General features: G+C 37.1%; 1 protein-coding gene across 3 annotated transcripts in view; it reads right to left on the bottom strand.

Moving 5' to 3' along the window:
- Window positions 1–20,853, bottom strand: part of MTMR12 (myotubularin related protein 12) — a 40,893-nt gene that overhangs the window by 8,582 nt on the left and 11,458 nt on the right. For 2 of the 3 annotated variants that reach the window (XM_042449806.1, XM_042449808.1), the window contains exons 4-13: window positions 19,692–19,764; window positions 18,264–18,394; window positions 15,005–15,098; window positions 13,124–13,247; window positions 11,475–11,550; window positions 9,904–10,010; window positions 8,376–8,500; window positions 7,720–7,798; window positions 7,383–7,453; window positions 468–640 (exon numbers count right to left, since the gene is read on the bottom strand). In XM_042449806.1, the coding sequence (XP_042305740.1) occupies window positions 468–640; window positions 7,383–7,453; window positions 7,720–7,798; window positions 8,376–8,500; window positions 9,904–10,010; window positions 11,475–11,550; window positions 13,124–13,247; window positions 15,005–15,098; window positions 18,264–18,394; window positions 19,692–19,764 (1,053 nt within the window). The remainder of the gene's footprint in view (window positions 1–467; window positions 641–7,382; window positions 7,454–7,719; window positions 7,799–8,375; window positions 8,501–9,903; window positions 10,011–11,474; window positions 11,551–13,123; window positions 13,248–15,004; window positions 15,099–18,263; window positions 18,395–19,691; window positions 19,765–20,853) is intronic. The other variant, XM_042449807.1, reaches the window with a different exon arrangement.

Below are 20,853 nucleotides of genomic sequence, written 5' to 3'. Positions count from 1 at the left end.
TTTTAACTAGACTGTTATAATCATTTTATTCTAGGAGTCACTTTACTTAAAACATCTAAGGACAAACTTGGAGGTTATAAGACTGCTACTATAGTGTGCCTGCGTTATACGCAGGCGTGCCTTACGCAGCTTTCAGCATACACTGAAAGCGGTGCTGGGAAAAAGGGTGGCGTGCCTCATGGGGCATGCATGAGCCCCATTCTTTAAAATGGGGCTTGTGCATATACACAATATTCCTTTTACACAGGGGTGTCCAGAACAGATCCCCCGCGTAAAGGAAGGGTGGACTGTACTATGCTTGTACCTTCATTTATTTTACTTTATTTTAATTTAATGGTGCTTTTTTGCGTTATACATCACCTTACATTCAATTACAAAAAAGCAGGATAGTTTTTTTTAATCTAAAGAGAAACCTTCTCAGATAAGAAGTCAATTGGATAAGAAGTTTGCCATGACACAGTCTATACCTCCTCTTTATCACTTTGCCGCAAATGATTACATCGATCCAAGAAAGTGTGTCCTCCTGTGATCCACTCTTTCTGAATGAGACTCTGAAATCCTAGCTTTGTCCGGCAGTATGAATCCATCATAACTTGAACAAGACAGGAGATCACACAACACAGGTCAGAAGCATTGTCCTCTAGATATAAGGAGACAAATTTCATTTCAGGCTGAAGTTATTTTTAAGGCCATCTAAGGGCACTACAATTAAGCAAAAATACTGTTATATAAAAAAGTCCATTAAGACAACGTCTGAATGCCCACAATAATGCACTGGTCACTTTAGCACTCTTCAAAGACTTTACTGAATTCCAGACCATTCTGTTAAGAGATCTTTCCACAAACTGAAAGAGATTTAAGATTAGCATAGTCAACAAACTGACATGAAATCTTGTAGTAGTGACCAGAACATTATTTTCCCAGAAATATGAAGTACTTTCAACTTTTTTTAAAATGTCAATTTTCCTCTATTTTGATAGCTACATATACCATGAGAATACATATCAAAGCAGCATGCACAGAAGCAAGTATTTCACAGCAGTCAAGGCAGACAAGAGGACTGTGTACCACACCAGCATTACAGATAGCAATAAGCGCAAGGTGAAAGAACTTGTATGGCACTGTGTAGAATGTGGCAGGGATACAACTGTATGAAGAAGAACTGTATGAAGTATGGAGACTAGGAAGTATCACCTGTTTTTGTCCAAGAGAAAAGTACAGTACTTTAAAGCACCAGTTTTGCTCTGGCTGAGTGACAAGATTACTAAACAGCAACAATAATGCTCTGTGCCAACCTCTCTAATCTACCAATATGTAGACTAGCCAACAGTATTACTCACAGGTGGAGAAAATAGAACAGCAGAAGATAGGGTCTTCACTGAAAGGAAAACAAGGAGATGAGACAGAAGAAAGAATCAAGTATCTCATTGAAGTCAAAGTATCAAACCAGAAGATTGCTTTAACTAGGGCCACACTTCAAAATTGAACAGAGCTATTTGATGTGCCTCAGCAAAGTGCCCATAGCAGCACATCATTTAAAACAATGACACATGGTCCTGACCACCACAAAGGGATGGAGGCTTAGCCCATTTCTATCAAAGCACTGAATCTGGACATTGAAGACAAACAACATGAAGGGGCCTAGTCCCGTCTTAGAGATGTCTCAAAGAGATGAGTAACAGCCATGGCATGCACAGCCCATCCTATCCACATTCTGGATACAAAGTCTTTCAGAGGAAGGGAAAGAAGATGGAAAATGAGGAGACTGAGACAGAGGGGAAACATTCTTTCAAATCCTAGCTTTCCATAGTATAGCTTGTAGAAATAATCAAGCAATATAGAGAGCACTCTTAACATGCCAAAGCAGCAGCACCATTTTTTAAAGATTCTGCAGGTGAGCTTATCAGTGGAAGGAGAAGAATATAAAGTACATGAAGTTTATAAGTGTATTTTCATCTGAATCTAGAGAATTGCAAATAGTCACACGTGGCAAACTGCTTTTATATTGAGAAGTTGGTAATGATAAAAAAAATCTCACTGGATTTGTGTATGCAGTCCCTTTGACACAGCTCAAGCAGTTCTCAGAATCCTGAATTATAAACCTACATGATTAAAAATAACTAACTGAGAAGAAATAAGACCTATAATGCAATCCTATGTACTGAGAGGATAATTGGTTCCAGCTTCTTTAAAAGAAGCAATAAATTAAATGTTCCTGAAAAATATAACCTGGACCCATGTGATACTAATTACAATGCAGTGGGCTAACCATCTTTTCCTAGGCGAAGTACTCAAGAAAATGGTGGTCAAGGAATTCCTTTGTTGAAGCAGATTAGCTAGATAGATACATTTCAATTAGATTTCAAACTTGGCTTTGGGACAGAAACTGTCCTGGTCATCTTATGAGACAATATTTGTTGAGAAGAAAACAGGAGAGAGTAACTCCATGAACTTTCTTGAACCTTTCATCAACTTTTCATTCTCTCTCCTCTTTCCTCCCCCTTTCTTCTGACATAAGGCAGCTGTCATCAAGAAACAAAATAGTTAAAAACCCTAATGATAAGAAAGTTAAAAATCAATAGACTACCATATTAAAACAGCAGTACTTTAACATAATGCAAAATAATTAAAACATGACATTAACAATAAAAATACAGTACGGACATCCCATTAAAAGATTTTGTCACATATCCAGTCAAATGCCTATTCATATAAAATGGTTATTAATTAATGGTGGCAAGCGACTGGGAGGGGGCAGCCTAGTCATGCATGGCAGAAAATTTCACAGAAGGGGGAAGCTGCCAAGAAAGCTGCCTTGTCCTCACCTAACATACAAGTTAAAGTGGTGGGACAGAGAGAATGTCTTCTCCTAAGTATCTTAAAATGCAGGCAACCTCATACAAGATGCAATTGTCCCAAAAGTCTGGACCTAAGTCATAACTAGCACTATGAACTGTGCCCAAAAACAGGCAGCCAGTGAAGTTGTTTCAAGAAAGGAACTGTATGTTCCCTGTGGCAGAAACCAGCCCTGGTCAGCACTCTGGCCACAGCATTTTGAATATACAGAAGTTTCTAAACAGCTTCCAAAAGCATCCCTTTAAAGTGGGTTACAGTAATCCAAACAGACTCTAGACAAGGTGTGTGTTATTGCAGTCAGATCTGACCATCTCCAGGAACTGGAACACTAGTTTTCAATGCGCAAATGCTTTCCTGGTCACCACTGAAACCTGACTGTCCAAAGCACAATGCTCAGTCCAGGAGTACATCCAAGCTACAAACCTGAGTTTTCAGGAGGAGTGTAACCCCATCCAACACAGGCTAAATCTCTATTTCCTAATCTGCCTTTTGACTGATGAGGAGCACTTTTATCTTGTCTGTAACAAGCTTCAGGTCATCAATGACAGCAGACACCAGTTAAGCCGTGAAATGGCTTCCTTGGAATTAGAGAGAGAGAGAGTTTGGGGGGGGGGGGAGGTATTATCAGCATATTGGTGATGACCAAACCCCCATACTGTGAACAATCTCCTCTAGAAGTTTCTATATTTTGAACAGCACAGGGGATAAAACAAAGCCCTGGGGGACCATAAACTAGATGGCCACGATGTTGAACAGGAGCCCCACAAACCACTTTTTGAGGATTGAGGACCAAAAAGGTCCCCAAAACCCATCCCTGGCAGGGAACTCAGAAAGATATCATGTTGATTGTATCAAAATTGGCTGAGAGGTCCAGCAGAACCAATAGGGACACACTATACCTGTCCAGGATAAGTCATCCACCAACAACGCAAACTGTCCCTGTCCTACAACCAAGCCCAAAGCCAGAGTGAAGTAGATCTAGTTGATCTGTTTCATACAGGAATTCCTGCAAACTGAAAACCACCATGAGCTCCAAACCAATTCCCAAAAGAGATATAGGAGATTGATCAGTACATCTCTAGCATTATGGAGTTTGGGGAAGGATTTTTCAATTATTGTAGTCTCTTTTAGGAAGGATGGAAACTATGTTGCTGCAATGAAGCATTTGTTACTCCCCTTACTCATTCAGCTAGTCCCTCCTGGCTCTTTTTGTAAGTCAGGAAGGGCATGGACTTAGTACACACTGGGTGGCTCTCAGGGATCCTATCCACATCCTGATTGTCTAGGCTTAAGGCTAAGTCCAAGGACCATGTCCACATTCTCAGGCTGCACAAACTGAAATATATCTACAAATGTCAAGCCAGCAAATATCAAGGTTATATGTACTGTACTGCTATATACCATTCACGTTAGGGCAGATTTGAGTGATTTCTACCTGTGATTTTGTCTTTTGATATCATTTATCATACCATCCTTCAGGCTACATGTGAGAGGCACCATGTTGCTGGGGTTCCATTCCTACTTAGAAAACCTTTTCCCAAAAGATGGGGCTGGGATGTTATTGGTCAAACCCTTAGCTGTCAATACAGAACATTCCTATTTCTTCTATACTGTTTAGTATCTACTGCTGGGATAAGTTGTTTTCCCAATTAGGCATAAGGTGTCATCTCAGCTTTCTTTTTCTCATTAGATGCAGGCACAGCTGCAACCATTGCAAACCAGTACATGACTACAGCCATAGAGTGCTAAGTAGCTATTCCAGACAAGATGGAAGCTTTGCTGTTTGTGATCCAGTCTTTCCCCAATGCCAATGAATGATTCTCAGCCTGTTTAAGAATGTCTCTGACATTTAGACATCTTTGACAGTGGCATCACTAGGGTTGGTTTCACCCAGTGCGGTAACTCATAGTGTCACCCCCCCCCATGACCTTCTCCCATACCACACCATACAGAATCCTTAGTCATGTTTTTTGTACTAATTTACTTATAAATTGTAATTCCCATATATCACTGAATGTAATATAATGGTTGTGGCAACTAGCAAAATTAAATGTATACCTTTAAATTACGATATCATATATACAGAATAAATATGTTTGCATATACATATACATAATTTCATGTGGTTAAAGTGAAAATTTGATAAAATGTTATTTTTAAAAAATAATTTTTTGAATTTTTTTTTAAATTACAATTTGAAATTTTAATTACAGAAATACCCTGGGGGCTCTCCTTTCTCCTCCCACTGAGCCTCACCCCATTCACCCCATCTCTTCCACATTTTGAAGATATACAGCCAAATTCTACAGTCCATTTCTTCTAAAATGCATGTGTCTGAGAAGCAGTGGTGTCATTCCCCTTAGAGTGTCACCTGGTGTGGTTTGCACCCCGTGCACCCACACCACAGGTCTCACAGAATCAGGTTTATAGTCTGGGCATGCTCATTGACTCAGCACTAAAATTAAGATGTTCTAGGAAACTCTTTGTCTCAAAGCAACTTTTCTCAGCTTTAATAATATGACAGCTGCAACTTTAGCTAGATAGAAACAGCTTGGTACAAGGACGTAGCCAGGATTTTAGGAAGGGGGGGGGTCCAGACTAAGTGCCACCATTATAATGGGGCTTGGGTGCGGCATCGCAGCAGCACACACCATTCATTTTTCTATTGGAAGGGGGGGTCCGGACCCCAAGATCCCCCCCCCCCGGCTACGTCCCTGCTTGGTATGAAGTGGCATATAAATGAAACTTGTTTGTTTGGTCACAATTAGTCATTATCTATTTGTTTTGTCTATATACCATTTTTTCTTCAGAACCAGGACTCAAGGTGTGTTACAAGATTAAACTGGACATAAAAAAAATTTAAAATACAAATATACATTAAAATCATTGTTAAAATGCAATTCAATAATATTATTAAAAATTCAGCACAAGGAAATAAGTAAAATAAAAGTAATACAACATAAATCAAAGTCCTTTTCATGCAACCAATAATTAGTTATTGACAGTCTGCCAGAATTAAAAAACAGACTTTGCTTTCTGGGAGGACAATAGTGATGAAACCAGTCTAACCTCCCTTGGATGAGCACTGTGGAGCTTGGGAAAAACTTTGCTAAAATGTTATATGTGAGGTTTCCATTAAAATATATACTGTATATAAGTTGCCTCTGGGCCACAATAGGGATGCATGATTCACTGGGACTAGCTCTACTGCCCCTATAATTTGTCAGCCATGCCAGCTGCTAGTATGTTTCCCGGCTAAAATGCTAGTGCTAGTTTTGAACATTAAGCCCTATATCACAAGAGACCAGCTCCTGAAAGGCCACCTTCTTCCACACATACCTACCCAACCCTTGTTTTTCTCCTCCCTGTCTATCCTTATTGTATTTTGTCTAATAGAAGCTTTCAGGCAGGAACTGTTTATTTACTCTTTATGTGGGGCTCATAGAAGTTTGAGGAATATATCAGACTTCTAATAAGTTACACAATACTGTGGGCAGCATACCGATTAATGTCAATTATAAAATGCAACATTCCATTAAAATGTGCAAGACAGGTTCAGCACTTAACAAATAGTAAATTTAGTAAAATAAAAGCCTGCTGGAATAAAAATGTTCACACCATCCAGTGAAACACAGCAAGGGGACAATGTATACATATTAATAAAAAATGAATGTCAGCTTGAGCCACATTCTAAGAAAAAATGTCAATCGTGTGAACATGCTTTTATTTACCTCATTTCTAAACCTGATCTTAATTATGTCAAATGCATCATGCACAGTCTTCAATGGATCGTGTGCATAGACTTGTGAATTCTATGCAGGAAAATTTTGCTTACTAGCAAAGAATCTACCCATTCTGCAAAGGAATTAAAATTTTCATTTCAATTCAATGGCTTCTGCTGCATAATTCAAAGAACTCTCAAAGTACAGAATGGAATTCTGCCATTACCTATGCAAGTGGTTGTGAAACCAAAATGATAGTTTGAAAAATGAGTAATATACTCTTTTACGGATTTTATTAGCTGCTCTTTTCAGAGAGGGAGCAGTAATTAAACTGTTATGCCAAATTACCTCCCAATTATCTACAATGCAAGAAAATGATGGGAGCATCTGACGTTAAATCAGTCTTAATTGGTTTAGAAAAGGAAGAATTTAGCAGTGAAATTAGTGGAACTTAAACTAAATCTTCGTATCTTCTGTACAGTTAAAACAGCGAGCATCTCACTAAACTGTGGGATGAGGCACAGAGAAAGAGCTTCAGCTCTCCCTCTTTGAATGATGCTCTATCAGACCAGGTTACATGGACCAAAAGTCAGCTAATAAAAATACTATAACAGTGTAGGTATCATAAAATTCTGCAAATTAAAAAAAATCATTTCATTCATTTATGCAAGTTCATTAAAAGAAAATCAGGACAATTTATATCCTCCTTTCAGTATATACTTAAGAATCATATTTTATTTCAGTTACTTAGCTAGGAGAGAGGTGGAAGGCACACTGGCAGAAAAGATGTAATCTTTGTCTTACCTAAAAGAAGAACATTGGTATTCTGTGCTTCTAATAATTCAACAACATCTATGGATTTTCTCAGGCACCTCCTAGAACAAGAAAGAATAAATTTTTCAATATAATTATCTCTAGCACACAGTCTTAGTTATATTGAGAAGTCAGGATATTATGTCAAGATCCTACACAGTTGTCCATTATCATAGCTAACATTTGCTAGATCTAAACCAACATTAATATATAGACACAGTTGTTTAAATAAGGTTCTATGACTTCTTAAAGATTAGCCATTTATTGTAACATAAGCCTTCACAGATGTACCTACAGCTTACGTTTATGAAATAAGGACTTAACCAACCTTATGATTTCTAGCCAATTTGTACTCTCAAGTAATGAAAACCATTTTACATCTGTATCCCAGAAGTCTGCACTGTTATCTGAAGGGAGGGAAAAAAACATTTATCTATTTATATTTCAGCAGTTAATGAACTATAGATAAAGTAGAAAATTTCAGAGACACAACAATGCTTGTGCATCAGGATTTCTCTTGGTCAAAGTATAAACTAGAGCAGCAAGTCATGAATGTAAGCAACATCACAGTCAAAATTAATGAGTAACTGATGCTAGAACATGATGTAAAGGACTGAATACTGAGCAGAACTGAACAAGAACATAATCACAAACAATAGAGTACATAATGATTAACAGTATCAAAAAGAAAAAAAACAAGCATTGATTATATGTATACAAGCACTGGTTATAAGTGGCTCTTTTTCTTTTCTCTTTTTGAAAAATTATTTTTGTGTGCTTTATGTTAAAGATATTGAATCCTTTGTTTAAGATACACCACCTATCACAGATAAGCAAATAGCTAACATTATTTCATGTAGCAACACAATTCCACATTGCAAATACAGTATTGGTGAGTATGCCTGGATTGTTGGTATCTGGACAAAACATATGATATTCCCAGTTCAGGTATTCTATGGCTTTCTCAGTAACATTTTCACTTACCAATTAAAAACAATTGCTTAAATCTAGTATATGCAACTTGGATCTCTGACAGAGATGGCAGACTGCTTGAAAGGTCCTCAATTTTCAAGGCTTCAAAAGGAGGTTTATCAATTGTCTTATACATCCTGAATAGACAGAAAATATAACTTCTGATTGGGAAGGCTTAATAGGGACCATTTTAAAATTGAAAAATAACCTTGCAATTCACCTGTTTACATATCAATTCATGACCCTTTGGGTACAAGTGTAAACTCTGGATATATGATTTTGCTTCAGCATTCCCCTTCATTCCCCTGGAACATGCCAGGAAATAGAAAGCAACTTCTTTTCAAAATGATTATTTGTTTTTACATCTGAACTAGAACAAACTGACCTTTGATTTCTGAGCCTGCAGAACTACTTATACAGTATTGTATTAACTACCAAACCTTAGAACTGATGTCAGGTGGATTGTGGTTTGTTTGTAAGTCACCTGAAGTTTTGAATACATTTTGGCTCCTTATTTAACAACCAGTTTCAAGCACTGTATTGAATAACCTGGGTCTTAGTGAAAGGGATGATCATTCTGCATTGTAATTGCCTGGGGAACTCAGAGAACTGCCTCAAATGCGGATTTCAATAGCTTATATACTGAAGAGGTTGTAAGATGGGACCCCAAAGTTTAGGGTAGCCTTACCCCCAGGCAATCACATTATGGGATTTATATTTCAACTGACAAAAAAGTTATGACTGGGATGAAGGCATCAATAATAAAATGTATTCCTAGACTCAAAAGTGACAACTATGGGATTCCCTGTAAAGACTATCGTGTATCCTCAAACCAAATAAATGATTTTAATTAGTGTTGGTTGCAATGAATAAAGTTCCCAATATCTGATGTTTAATAATATCAATTTCATTTTTAAAACTAACATTCCTAGCTCAGAGCATAAGACTGAAAATCAATTCAGTCTATTAAACTTTCTTTGCAATAAGTGAAGAGAAAAATAGACTTTTGTGACTATGGAATCTAGCTATCTAGAGCTACTCTGCATACACCTGAACTTTCAATTCTTTAGTGTCTTTTGTTAGATTGTACTATTATTTTCAAAATGGCCTATAGCTAAAACAGTGAATTCCATTAAAGGACTATAATGCTAATTTATACCATTTCTCCTTCACAGCTCATGAAAGCTTACAAAATCAATTCTGAAGACCAGGTGAAACATAGGCACTGACTATGTATCTTGGATGCTGGGATAGCTCTTTACATTTAGAAGTACTAATTTGGTGCTTCTACGATCTTTTATTTAAAGTCGTACACAATTAGACCATGTTTTTTGTCTAATCACCTTCAAAGAAGATAAATAATATTAGGAACCATCCATTCTACCTTGTCAACTTGTTTGGAAACCAACTGTTTTTAAGAAGCAAGATTTAACTCATACCAGATTGAACAGAAGCCCAGCATACAGAACATTACTGAAATAAAGGCTAGTTAGGAGAATCACACCAAGCAATTTTTCCAAGTGTTGGACCTACTACTGACCCTTCCAAGAAGATTCTCTGCATCTGCAGAGTGTTGTCATCTTGTTCTTTGGGAAGAGCTGACATCTTGAGGAGAGCAGCACCATTATGGCAAGACCAACACCAAATCTGCAGCATATTGTTAAAGACAATAGTTCATTACACTAGAAGGGGCATCCACTTTATTGTTAAGAGTAGCAACATAATACAGAAAGGTACTGAGAGTGAATGCCAGATTACTACTTAACTGATTGGTTACTGAAATATTTACATGCCACCTTTTACTGTGGGATCTCAGAGTGGCACAGAAATAAAATATAAACAGTTTAAAAACATTCCAGTTTTCAAAAAATATACAACCTGAAACATGATAAAAACATATTTATGGTAAATTAACAAGTTAAAACAAATGTAAAGGATACAACTAATTAAAATACATAAAATTCAGACCTTCAAAGCACAGAATACAAAACTGTAGGAAGTTTTTGATATTAATAATTTGATATATTTTTAGCCACAATCGTATGGCTAGCCACAATTATTATAGTACCCTCTATGGCAGTGATTCCCAAACTCTGGTCTTCCCAGATGTTTTGGACATCAGCTCCCAGAATCCCAGACCATTGGCCAAGATTCCTGAGACTTCTGGGAGCTGAAGTCTAAAATTCCTCGAGGACCAGAGTTTGGGAATTACTGCTCTATGGTATGGTCCTCCTCTCTCCATTTACTGATTTATGCAAGCCATAAGCCCTATTCCGGTGTTATACTAACATGCAGAATCAACAAGCTGGTTATCTTTCTTATGGTCCTGGCTGTCATGACCTGGACGCAAATATCTATAGCAAAAAACTTTTTCTATCCATGGACACTCCTGGCATAGACATTATCCATACAACTCAAGCTCTTCTCCCTCATGTTGATTCAGGATACAGGCAGAACACTTGAATAGAGATCTACAGCTACATTCAAAAGTGAAAATCAGATTTTCATTTCTGTTTGAGGAAGTTGCCATTTGCATAATGTGAACAATGAGAAGGGAATATGCAAATCTGAGGCTCATTTATAACCCTCAAGATCACGGAAATTATCCAAACATATTCAATGAATAAATGGAGAAATTCTGACACCTACTCCGTGCTTGCCAAAGTAAGATGATACAAAAATACTGAGACAGGTCCCAACATTCAATTCTGTCTCCTAACTATCTTAGCCTCTACTCTTTAACATCACTTTTTTTTAATATAAAAAGGAGAAAGTGAAGGGGAATAAAAAAAAAGGAATGTGGAAGGCTCTTTAAGACTAAATGATTTCAATTTCAGCATGAGTTTCATCATAGAATCATAGTGTTGGAATTTTCATGGATATAAACCCACTTCTTCAGATGCAGTACAGAATTATATTTATATAGTTGTGGGAGTGGATATAACGTAATAATAAAGATACAATTTTTAAAAATGTATACTAATTTAAAAAATATACTATTTTATACACACACACAAAATTTAGATTCTTCACCTTTTCAAAACAAGCTCTAGGCTGACTGCAATCATGTTAACTAAAAGTCTATGAAGTCTTGCTTAGAAATATACCCACTGGAATTCCTGTTCCGTAGTGCTGCAAAATGTTCTCTTCAGAGACAGCCATGGGAACAACAAAGTATGGAGGTAATCTAAAGAAAGTAATTTAATCAGTGTGAGTTAACTATTACAGTACCTATTTAGATGTTTCAGAATGTAGACTAAAAATGCACAAGGGGAGAGTCAATACTATCTCAGCCTTGTGCATTTTTGTCCCATTTCTCACATGGAGAGTGAGCTTCTGAAGAGAACAACCCTTCCTAATGCATTGAGATTCTCCATGCAGCCCAGAAAGTTGGAAAAATCTGTACAGGTAAACTTCAAACAAAGTAAATGTGTTCCCAGGCATTAGTTCTTTAACAGAAAATGTGTTCCAGGAGATAAAAACATGAAAAGAATAGGGATAGGATCCTGCATCACTTAGATCACATGGAATATGATACAATCAGGTCTAGTAAGCCTTACATAAGTAAGCAAAAACATTCAAGCCATTGATGGTTGAATCTGTGGATATAGAATCTGTGGATACAGAGGGCCAACTATAGAAAACTATTATCATAAAAATACATATGTTCATATTTAGCAGTAAACCAAAATGTGTATTTACATTACTTAACAACTGACGAATGTAGCAGAAGAGGTTTTTGAACAGATTTGCAACTAATGAAAGTGAGACACAACTCTGTCCATATTTAGATACTATTCTTTGCAAAGTGGTTGATTCACAGAAACAAACTCATTGAGAAACTATCTTGATACAAAGGTCCTCCATCAAGAAAACAGTTAACCACTCATCCCAAGAATAGACTGTTTTCTGAGTAAAATGGTGGACCTCAGACTAAATAGGCAGCATCTCTTCCAAATGGCCTGACTTTTCATGCAGGAGGCTGGGGATTTGGATGCCACTGCCTTGAAAATAACAACATGAGAGTGGCTGCTAGAAACTTCAACCAGCAGTGCTCAAGCTGGCATTCTGCACCTCAAAGGAAAGGATGGACATTACTGCTTCATGAATTTGGAACTGTAGCTGCAGAAAGTCCATACCAACATTTGCTCACCTTATCCCTAGAGAATAATGGCTATTCAAGTTTTTAGTTTTGCCAGTAAGACCTGCCAAAATTATAAATTGGCAATTATTGTATGCAGATACTGGTCTACAATTCTTCTTTCCCAGAAATGGTTTTAATAGTTGGAGCAGGAAAGCTCAATATATAATGGGAAAGGACTTGGTTCTGAAGGCAATAAATACTAAGCCTCCAAACCTGTTAAATTAGCTTCATAAAGCTTTACCAACATTTCAGCAACATTAACTTACTTACTGTATGTTTTGAATTCAAACTATTTTATGACTGCACATCAAAGCTAGACCACTGTCAGTATTTATTCCACAAGTCCTGCCACTGCAATACATTCACTAAGTGATTATACAAGAAAAATAACTTTAGAAATACTGTATTCTTGAAGGCTTCTGTTCAAAAAGTCAGTTTTACCAATAAGAGCATTTTAAAAGTTCCAAAGAGTTTCTTCTCAGACCAATCTGCTCACAGCCTTAGAAGAAATCACAATGGAAACCAATTTGATGTATGGATAATTTGGGCAATAGCATTCTAGGAAAAGTATAAAATATGTATTAGCTATGTATATAGATAAAGAATACACTCATACCTTTTTGAGATACTGTAGCTTTCATTGGCACCTACTACTTTGAATTTCAGATTTCCTTTGGTACGATCCAATTCTTGACGCCAATCCTTAACAGACTCAAACATCACTGTTCCATTCTTTACTTCTGTTCAAACATAAAGTTGATAGATCTAAGGATTATGAGCTCTTGAAGCAGGTTTTTCTATTTTGGCTAAAAACTTGACAAGAGTGTATTTGGGATTATTTTAGCAGCAGACATTCACCAGAGAATTTACCTGAAGGGCTGGTATGGCTGAATTACATTTTAATATTTAGACATTAACATTCAGAAATATTTATACCAAGTCACTGTTTCAGACTGTGGCCACAACCCAAAAAGGAAGCCAATGCAACCAAATTTTTGGAAACATTTAGCAAGTTATTGCTTGTTTCATTCTTACTTTTCTTTTTGAATCTGAGGCAATCTGGACAGGTTTAGGGTATTCATAGAGGAAACATATTCCAAATGAAATTGCCAAAAAAAAAATAAAAAAAAAATCAAGTATATATGTATTTCTTTCATATCACAGTCTATAAAAGCAGCACTACTGCTGGCTTACAACCTATATATTAACAAAAATATACAAGTATAAAAATTTCTTTCCCCCTTAGATGAATGCAACAGCAAAAAAGGCATGCCCAATAGACTGATTCCAAAAACATGGAGGGGTGTGATGTTTTTATTGGCCTTCAAATCACTCCTGACTAATCAAGATCCTATCATGGGGTTTTCTTGTCCTAATTTGGGTTTGCTTTTGCTTTCTTCTGAGGCAGAGTGAATGTGATTTGCCCAAAATCACCCAGTGGATTTCTATGACTGAGAGGGGATTTCAATCTGGTTTCCAACATTCAATCCACTATATCGTACTGGCTCTCAGAGGTATCTGACCTAAATCATATTTGCCAGCTGTCTGTTTGCATGAGTGAGAACAGTACATTTTTATCGTGAATTAGCCTTGCAATATCAACTCAAGTTTGGAAAACTGGATCTCACTTTGGGAAACAACTGTATCATAAGTGAAAAATACAGTACACATATTTCCGTATCACAATATTTTCCCCCTTTGCATTTATGTTTTTAAAATCTTATAAGAATTATATTTAAAAATAGGGCAGTGGTAACTGTAACAAAGAAACATGGGACACAACAGTCAAATCAATAATGAGATCTCTGTTTAATGTTTATGTGTGTGTGTTGTGTGCCTTCAAGTCATTTCTGACTTATGGCAACTCTAAGGTGGCAGGATCATGGGAGTTTCTTGGCAAGATTTGTTCAGGGGAGGTTTGCTATTGCGTTCCCTTGAGGTTGAGAGCATGTGACTTGACCAAGGTCATCCAGTGGGTTTCATGGTCGAGATGGAAATCGAACCCTGATCTCCAGAGACGTAGTACAGTGTTCAAACCACTACATCAAGGACACCTTAAATTTTATATTTTCAACAACTCCTCCAGCATTATTCTCTGGCTAAAGAAGTCAATAAATTTCAACACAGCCATTTCCAGTCCTCAGCAACATACTATTTATAAGGTAAGAGATCTTCATTTAGCCAAAATCAAAGCAATGTATTCGAGCAACATAACTATTTCCTTAATCCATTTACTTACAAAAACCTTCACCCACCATAATACTGGAATTTTATATAGGTGTCCACTGACACTCATCTCTTCAATCCTGTGGATGTGGGCATCTCATCTTCATACTTGCCCATGATTCATTATTAAATCACCTTTAACACTTCATAGGATGATACGTATCACTAAGTACATGGATTTCAGAGCTCCTCCTGTGGTCATTTTGTCTTTAGAGCTCTCTGTACAGGTCTACACAGCTTGTTGAAACAGGAAACAGTAGCATATGCTCACCTGTATCATTTGGTGCAGCCGATGCATAAGAGAACAGAAACAAACGCTTAAACAGCTTTGCAGTCTGTGTTTGATGAACTATGCCACTGACAATCTAAGGAGAGAACAAACCAACATACCCATAAACTAGAACAATTCTTAGCAAAAGTACTGACCTCTCACAAGACTGCCACACATACTACTCTTCAAAATCAGTGCAACTTAAAGACCTACCTATGTTTTTTGAGTAATAGTATATAGTACAGTATGTTTAGTTGTAGACTTAAGAGGTCTTCACAAATCATACTTTCTTCACTAACCAATGCACAATGCAGGCAAAAGACAATCACAGTTGCCACAGAGAACACCCTGTGTATTAGTACAGTTGCCTACTACCTTCTACTTCCTGGTTTTCAAAAAGAACATCCAAACCAAATAAACTTTAGTCAGTGCAAACAAGAAGCCAAGGGAGGATTTGGTATAAATCCACAGCACATTCAACACCACCATAAAATGTCTGGGCTGTGAAGTCAACATAGTTCAGCCGTGAGTCTTGTATACGGCAACAGTAACACAAAAGCTTAGAAAAGAGACAGAGAAAATGTGTAGAAACTCATTTAGAACATTTTCCAAGAGCTTCCATACGTGTGTCTGCATCAGACACATACAGCTTTCTGTACATGTCTCTAAGCCTTCAATCACAATTCTAAGCAAAAACTTTTCAACTGAAGACTTAGGAAAGTAATTTATTAGAATACAAATCAGGATGCTCTCTTTATTCCTTAAACTTCATTCCCTAGTTTTGTCAATTTTCAGAAAAATAGGAACATTATAAATACTGTTATGATAAAATGATCACAACCCGACTAATAAGTAAACAATACAACAGTGTAATTATGATCCAACTATTACATTTTTAACAATATGTTCAGCATTTTTACAGTATACTGTAAGTGCAACATTATCACTACAACTAAAATGTCCATATATAATCATAAAGTATTTACTGTATCACTCCATTATCAAGCCATTTATCTCTGCAACCATTGATGTTTGGTCGACCTGACTCAATGCATTACTTCACTAAGGAGCTGTTCACATTGTTGCTTTCAGATACTTCAGCATACTATTTAATTAATGGGCTTCTGGAAAGATTTTTGAAATATAATACAGGAAGATTAATTAAATTCTATTAGATCCATTATGCCATTCCTTGAAAGGCCATTTATCTATGTGGCTTTGGACACTTTAACATGATTACAGTACTGGTAAAAGAATGGTTTACAAGACAAACAAAGTGACAGAAGGAAGGAGTAGTGCAGATATTAACAAACTTCACAATTATATATGGACATTTTTTCTGTAGTGATAATGTTACACATATACGTACTGTTAAAAATGCTAAATGTATTTATGTTGTTAAAATGGAAACAGTTGGTCATATTTATAGTGTTGTATGGTTTATTTATTAGTACAGTTATGATAATTTTGTCATGAAAATAGTTAAGGTCCCAATGTAACATAATCTGATTGTTATTTGTATTACAGTAATTAAGTTCAGGGTAAAGGAGGTCATAGGACTGAATCTACAATACCTAAGCAGAGCAGTGGAAGATAGGGGGGCTTGGAGATGCCTCATCCACAGAGTCGCCTTGAGTCCAGGTCAATTCAAGAGCAGTTAACTACAACAAATTCCAGTATTTTTTTTGCTATTTTTTCAGAAAAAGGCATGGATCAAGTTCACTGCCACTTATACTTTCTTCTAACACTGGCAATAAAGACAATGGGAGTAAAGGTTCTTCTGTGTCCCCACAATATGCACTGTTTCTAAGTATCAGGAAAGCATAACTGAAGGGCATATAATCAGCAGTGGGGAAATTAGTGCTCAGTAAGGAAAAGCTTATGAAAGAAGCTATCTATGCAGTCATCCGAAAAGTATGCAAAAGACAGTCTGTACTGAAAAAATGTAAAGCTACAGGAAAAGCTGTAATTCACTTCTGTCTGTAAAACATGGATATTTCCATGAACAATCTCCAGTCATTTTCAATTGCATTTGATGCTGAAGCTACAGCTAACTAATGCAACAGCTGGTTCAAATACACCCTTATTGAGACTTTTATGCAAATTGACTCCATGCAAACCCCTGTAGGAGTCAAAAAATGTAACTGTCACTATAATAATCCAAGTTAATATAAAACTTCACCAAGCATATTCTCCACTTCAGTGAAACAACTTCCATGGCCTACAGAGCACAGTTATAATTGACCCTTCATGTGTGCAGACGGCAAATTCGGTGAGTTCTCAAATCTCGTTCTCTTCAATGGCATGAGATGTGTGCAAAACCATGTTGGCACTGCTGTGTGCATGCACCACTGCTGAGGGGAATGGAGAGGGGTCATCCGCATGTGCTCCAATCCGCAAATGGCAATCCCATGGAAAGGAAGAGATGACTGTATTTCAGTATATATTCAGAATGTATGTATCTATTATAACTGATTTTAATGTAAAATAGTAATGAAACTGTGACCCTTGTTTTTGCTCTATTTTACTAAGATTATTTCTTCCAAACAAAATCTGCTCTGCAGCATCTCAGGCAGCCTTCTATGAAGTGGCATCCCACAGATGTGTTTGACTAAAACTCATCAACCATAGCCAGAATGAACGAATAGCTTGATGGACTTGTAGCCCCAAATATCTTGAGGTACTGTATCAGAATGGGTGCCTTAAAAACAGAATCTGAAAATGTAATCAGCAAATGGATATTCTCACTTTGTAGAGACAAGGGAGTTATAGAGTAAAGATTTGACATTATTCATGAACAGGTGAAAAGAAGGTCTGACCTCTGCCTTGCAAATGCTATCTACTGCTTATCTTTCTGCTCAGCTATGTACTATGTTTTTGAGTTCAGTTAAGGAAATTAAAACTGGCTTATGGTAGAAAAATTAAGCAACCTCTCTACCCCTATTGATTGTTCTACTCAAATGAAAGAGTTTGCAAAACCTGAGCGGGACTGTTAACAATCAAGCCTCTTAGCAGTGTATCATTTCTAGGATTGCCATAAATCAAAGTTGACTTGATGGTGAATAATAACAACAGCAACTTCCCAGTGCCCTATCCCATATTTCTTCCTACTACAGGCAAAAGAAAAATTACTCATCATATTACTGAAACTTCTGTCACAGATACACCACAAGGTTCCTCCCCTCCCCAGAAGAGTGGAAATTAAAACAAACAAACAAACAAACAAAAACCCCAAAAGAACAAAGAAAGAAACAGTTACCCTTTTAACTTCTTCCTCCTTGGTGTACCTCAGACAGAAGCGAAACACTCTAAAATCTTTGCAATAAATTATTATGGTCTCTGGATATTTTCTGAGTTGGCCATATATAGGTTTTTTTCTGTCATCATAAACTGCAAGAAAAATCATATTAACTTTTAACATTTCAAGCAGCAATTCAAGTCACAGTATATACTCTAACCTAGCAATATTAATAAGCTATACATTAAACTGGAGAGGAACATATATTTGCTTACCCTGTAATTCAAATCTGAGTTAGAGTGACCATAACTGGAGCTGGAGAGGACAATACTATCATCTTGATAAGAGGAATGAAAAAATCTAATAAGCCAGGAAGCTCAAGAACTATTGGAGAGCTGGAATATATGTTTCGTAACAAATGAAATAATGAGAATGGCCACAAATTCCTCTGCAGAAGGGTGTGTTCATCTGGACTGCCAACTATGTACATAACTCTTGCCCTTTTCTTGTACCATTTCCCTACTTCTTTACATCAATCTCAATCCTTTGGTGTACTGTTTTTGTTTTTCTCTCACAGAAATATGGGCAAAAATCCTGATTAATACTTGCATTTCTGTGCTCTGAGAGGTCCAGAGATGGCAATTTGAGGTTTAAATTGGATTCAGAGCTCCTAATCTCTCATATTGAATGAAAGTCCCACAAGGATAAATAAGCACATTTCCTGCTGCTCTCTTTTGTTTTTTGGAAGCCATTTCTGGGTTTGGTGCTATCTTCAGTGGGTCCTTGGGGCCATAAATTAGCCCATGGACCATTAGATTAAACACAATTTAGCCCCTATTTGCCTAGACTGTTATTTGAGACTATAAGGTTGTATACAATGGTGTTCATTTCACAGTAGAACAGATACCAGTCATGGTATTGCCAGAGAGAAAGGGAGATCTCCACAAACTACACTTTTCTAAGGCACCATAAGCCTTCTCACCTGATCTTAAAGCACAAGTTGGCCAACACTATAAAAGGCGGCTTTCCAAGGTCCTTTATCCTAAACTGCTTCCAGCACTTCCAGCCTCTCACAATTCAGATAAAAATGAAGAGAAACAGCTGGCTATCATACATAGTCCGATTATGATTCAAGCTCTAAATCTCAGGGTCACTTGCCTCTTCCATGCATCATTTAGATGCCAGATTCTATAAGGCACAGAAAGAATTTCACAGGTCTTCTCAACATTAACTGCCATGGGAACCAAAATCCCACTCAAGATTGTGATTCTGAAGAGCAGGGCAAAACCACAGCAACACAGTGCTTGCTATATCTATGAGAATGGTCAACACTATTGAAAGCTGGGGATTCTTTCAACTAGTAGAAGCTAGAAAATGTTGGCACTATACTATACTTCTGACACAGTTAACATTGTAGGACTTAAAAAACTCTAGTTTGCAAAAGTTTACCTCCATAAAGTTGGTCTACACACTGAAGAGTGATGTCATTTTCCCCAATTATTTTATTCTTAAACTGTAGTTCCTGAAAGAGGAAAAACACCTTAAAGTTGCTTTAACAAAACACTCAACAAATCTTATTTATTCTGTATTTTAAAAGTATACTCAACATATATGTTTTACTATTCTTAGCTTTTCCTATTTCAATTAATCAATTTAATTACAGCTAGCAATTCAATTAATGTTAATGCCATTTTTCTTAGCTTTTACTAACTCAACTGGTACATTTTAGTTACAATCAAGAATTGGATTTAGGCCTGTATATGTTAACTCAGAAAACCTGATGGTGAGTGGTTAAATGCCTGTACTGCAGCCACTCACTCACAAACCGCAAGGTTGCGAGTTGAATACCAGCCAAGGACTCAAGGTCGACTCAGACTTGCATCCTTCCAAGGTCGCTAAATTGAGTACCCAGCTTGTTGGGGGCAAATAGCTTACATATTGTAAACCGCTTAGGGTGTGCACTGATAAGCGATATAGAAATGTACTTGTTATTGCTAATGCACTCATCCCTCCCGATTTGCAGACCTGGAGTCTGCAATCTTGGTCCTTTGTGGATGACAAGCAGGGAGGGATAAAATGGCAAGCATGCCCAACATGCACGTACAGTGCTGCCCGCAGAGATGGGCAGCCATTATAACCAATGGCAACTTGAATATTTGTGTTTTTCCAGATTCATGGGGGAGGGGTCTCGAATGGATTTTCCGCAAATCGAGAGGGATGCCTGTACATTCAAGGGGTTATGTGGGGGAAAGCATTCAAGAATGATATCTTTAATGCACTTCATGTTTGCAATATATTCTTCAAGTGCATTTGTAACTATGTATCCCTATGCTGCAACATTTCCCACAGAACTAGGGGCAGGAGCGTCAAATTGCTAGGAACCTGGCTTTTTCCAGCTAAATTCTGCCAAAACATTCTCCTTTGAAGTTTATTTTTGGTGTTGTTGTTGTGTTGTTCCTTCAAGTTGTTTATGACTTATGGCGACCCTAAGCTATCCCTATCATGGGGTTTTCATGGAAAGTTCTATTTTTTTGAGGGAGGGTTGCCTTTGTCTTCCTCCAAGACTGAGACAGTATGACTTGCTCAAGATCACTCAGTGGCTTTCCATGAT

The sequence above is a fragment of the Sceloporus undulatus genome, chromosome 2 (assembly GCF_019175285.1).
Source record: "Sceloporus undulatus isolate JIND9_A2432 ecotype Alabama chromosome 2, SceUnd_v1.1, whole genome shotgun sequence".
In the NCBI taxonomy this organism is placed as follows: domain Eukaryota; kingdom Metazoa; phylum Chordata; class Lepidosauria; order Squamata; family Phrynosomatidae; genus Sceloporus; species Sceloporus undulatus.
This window is presented reverse-complemented; position numbering and strand designations above follow the sequence as displayed.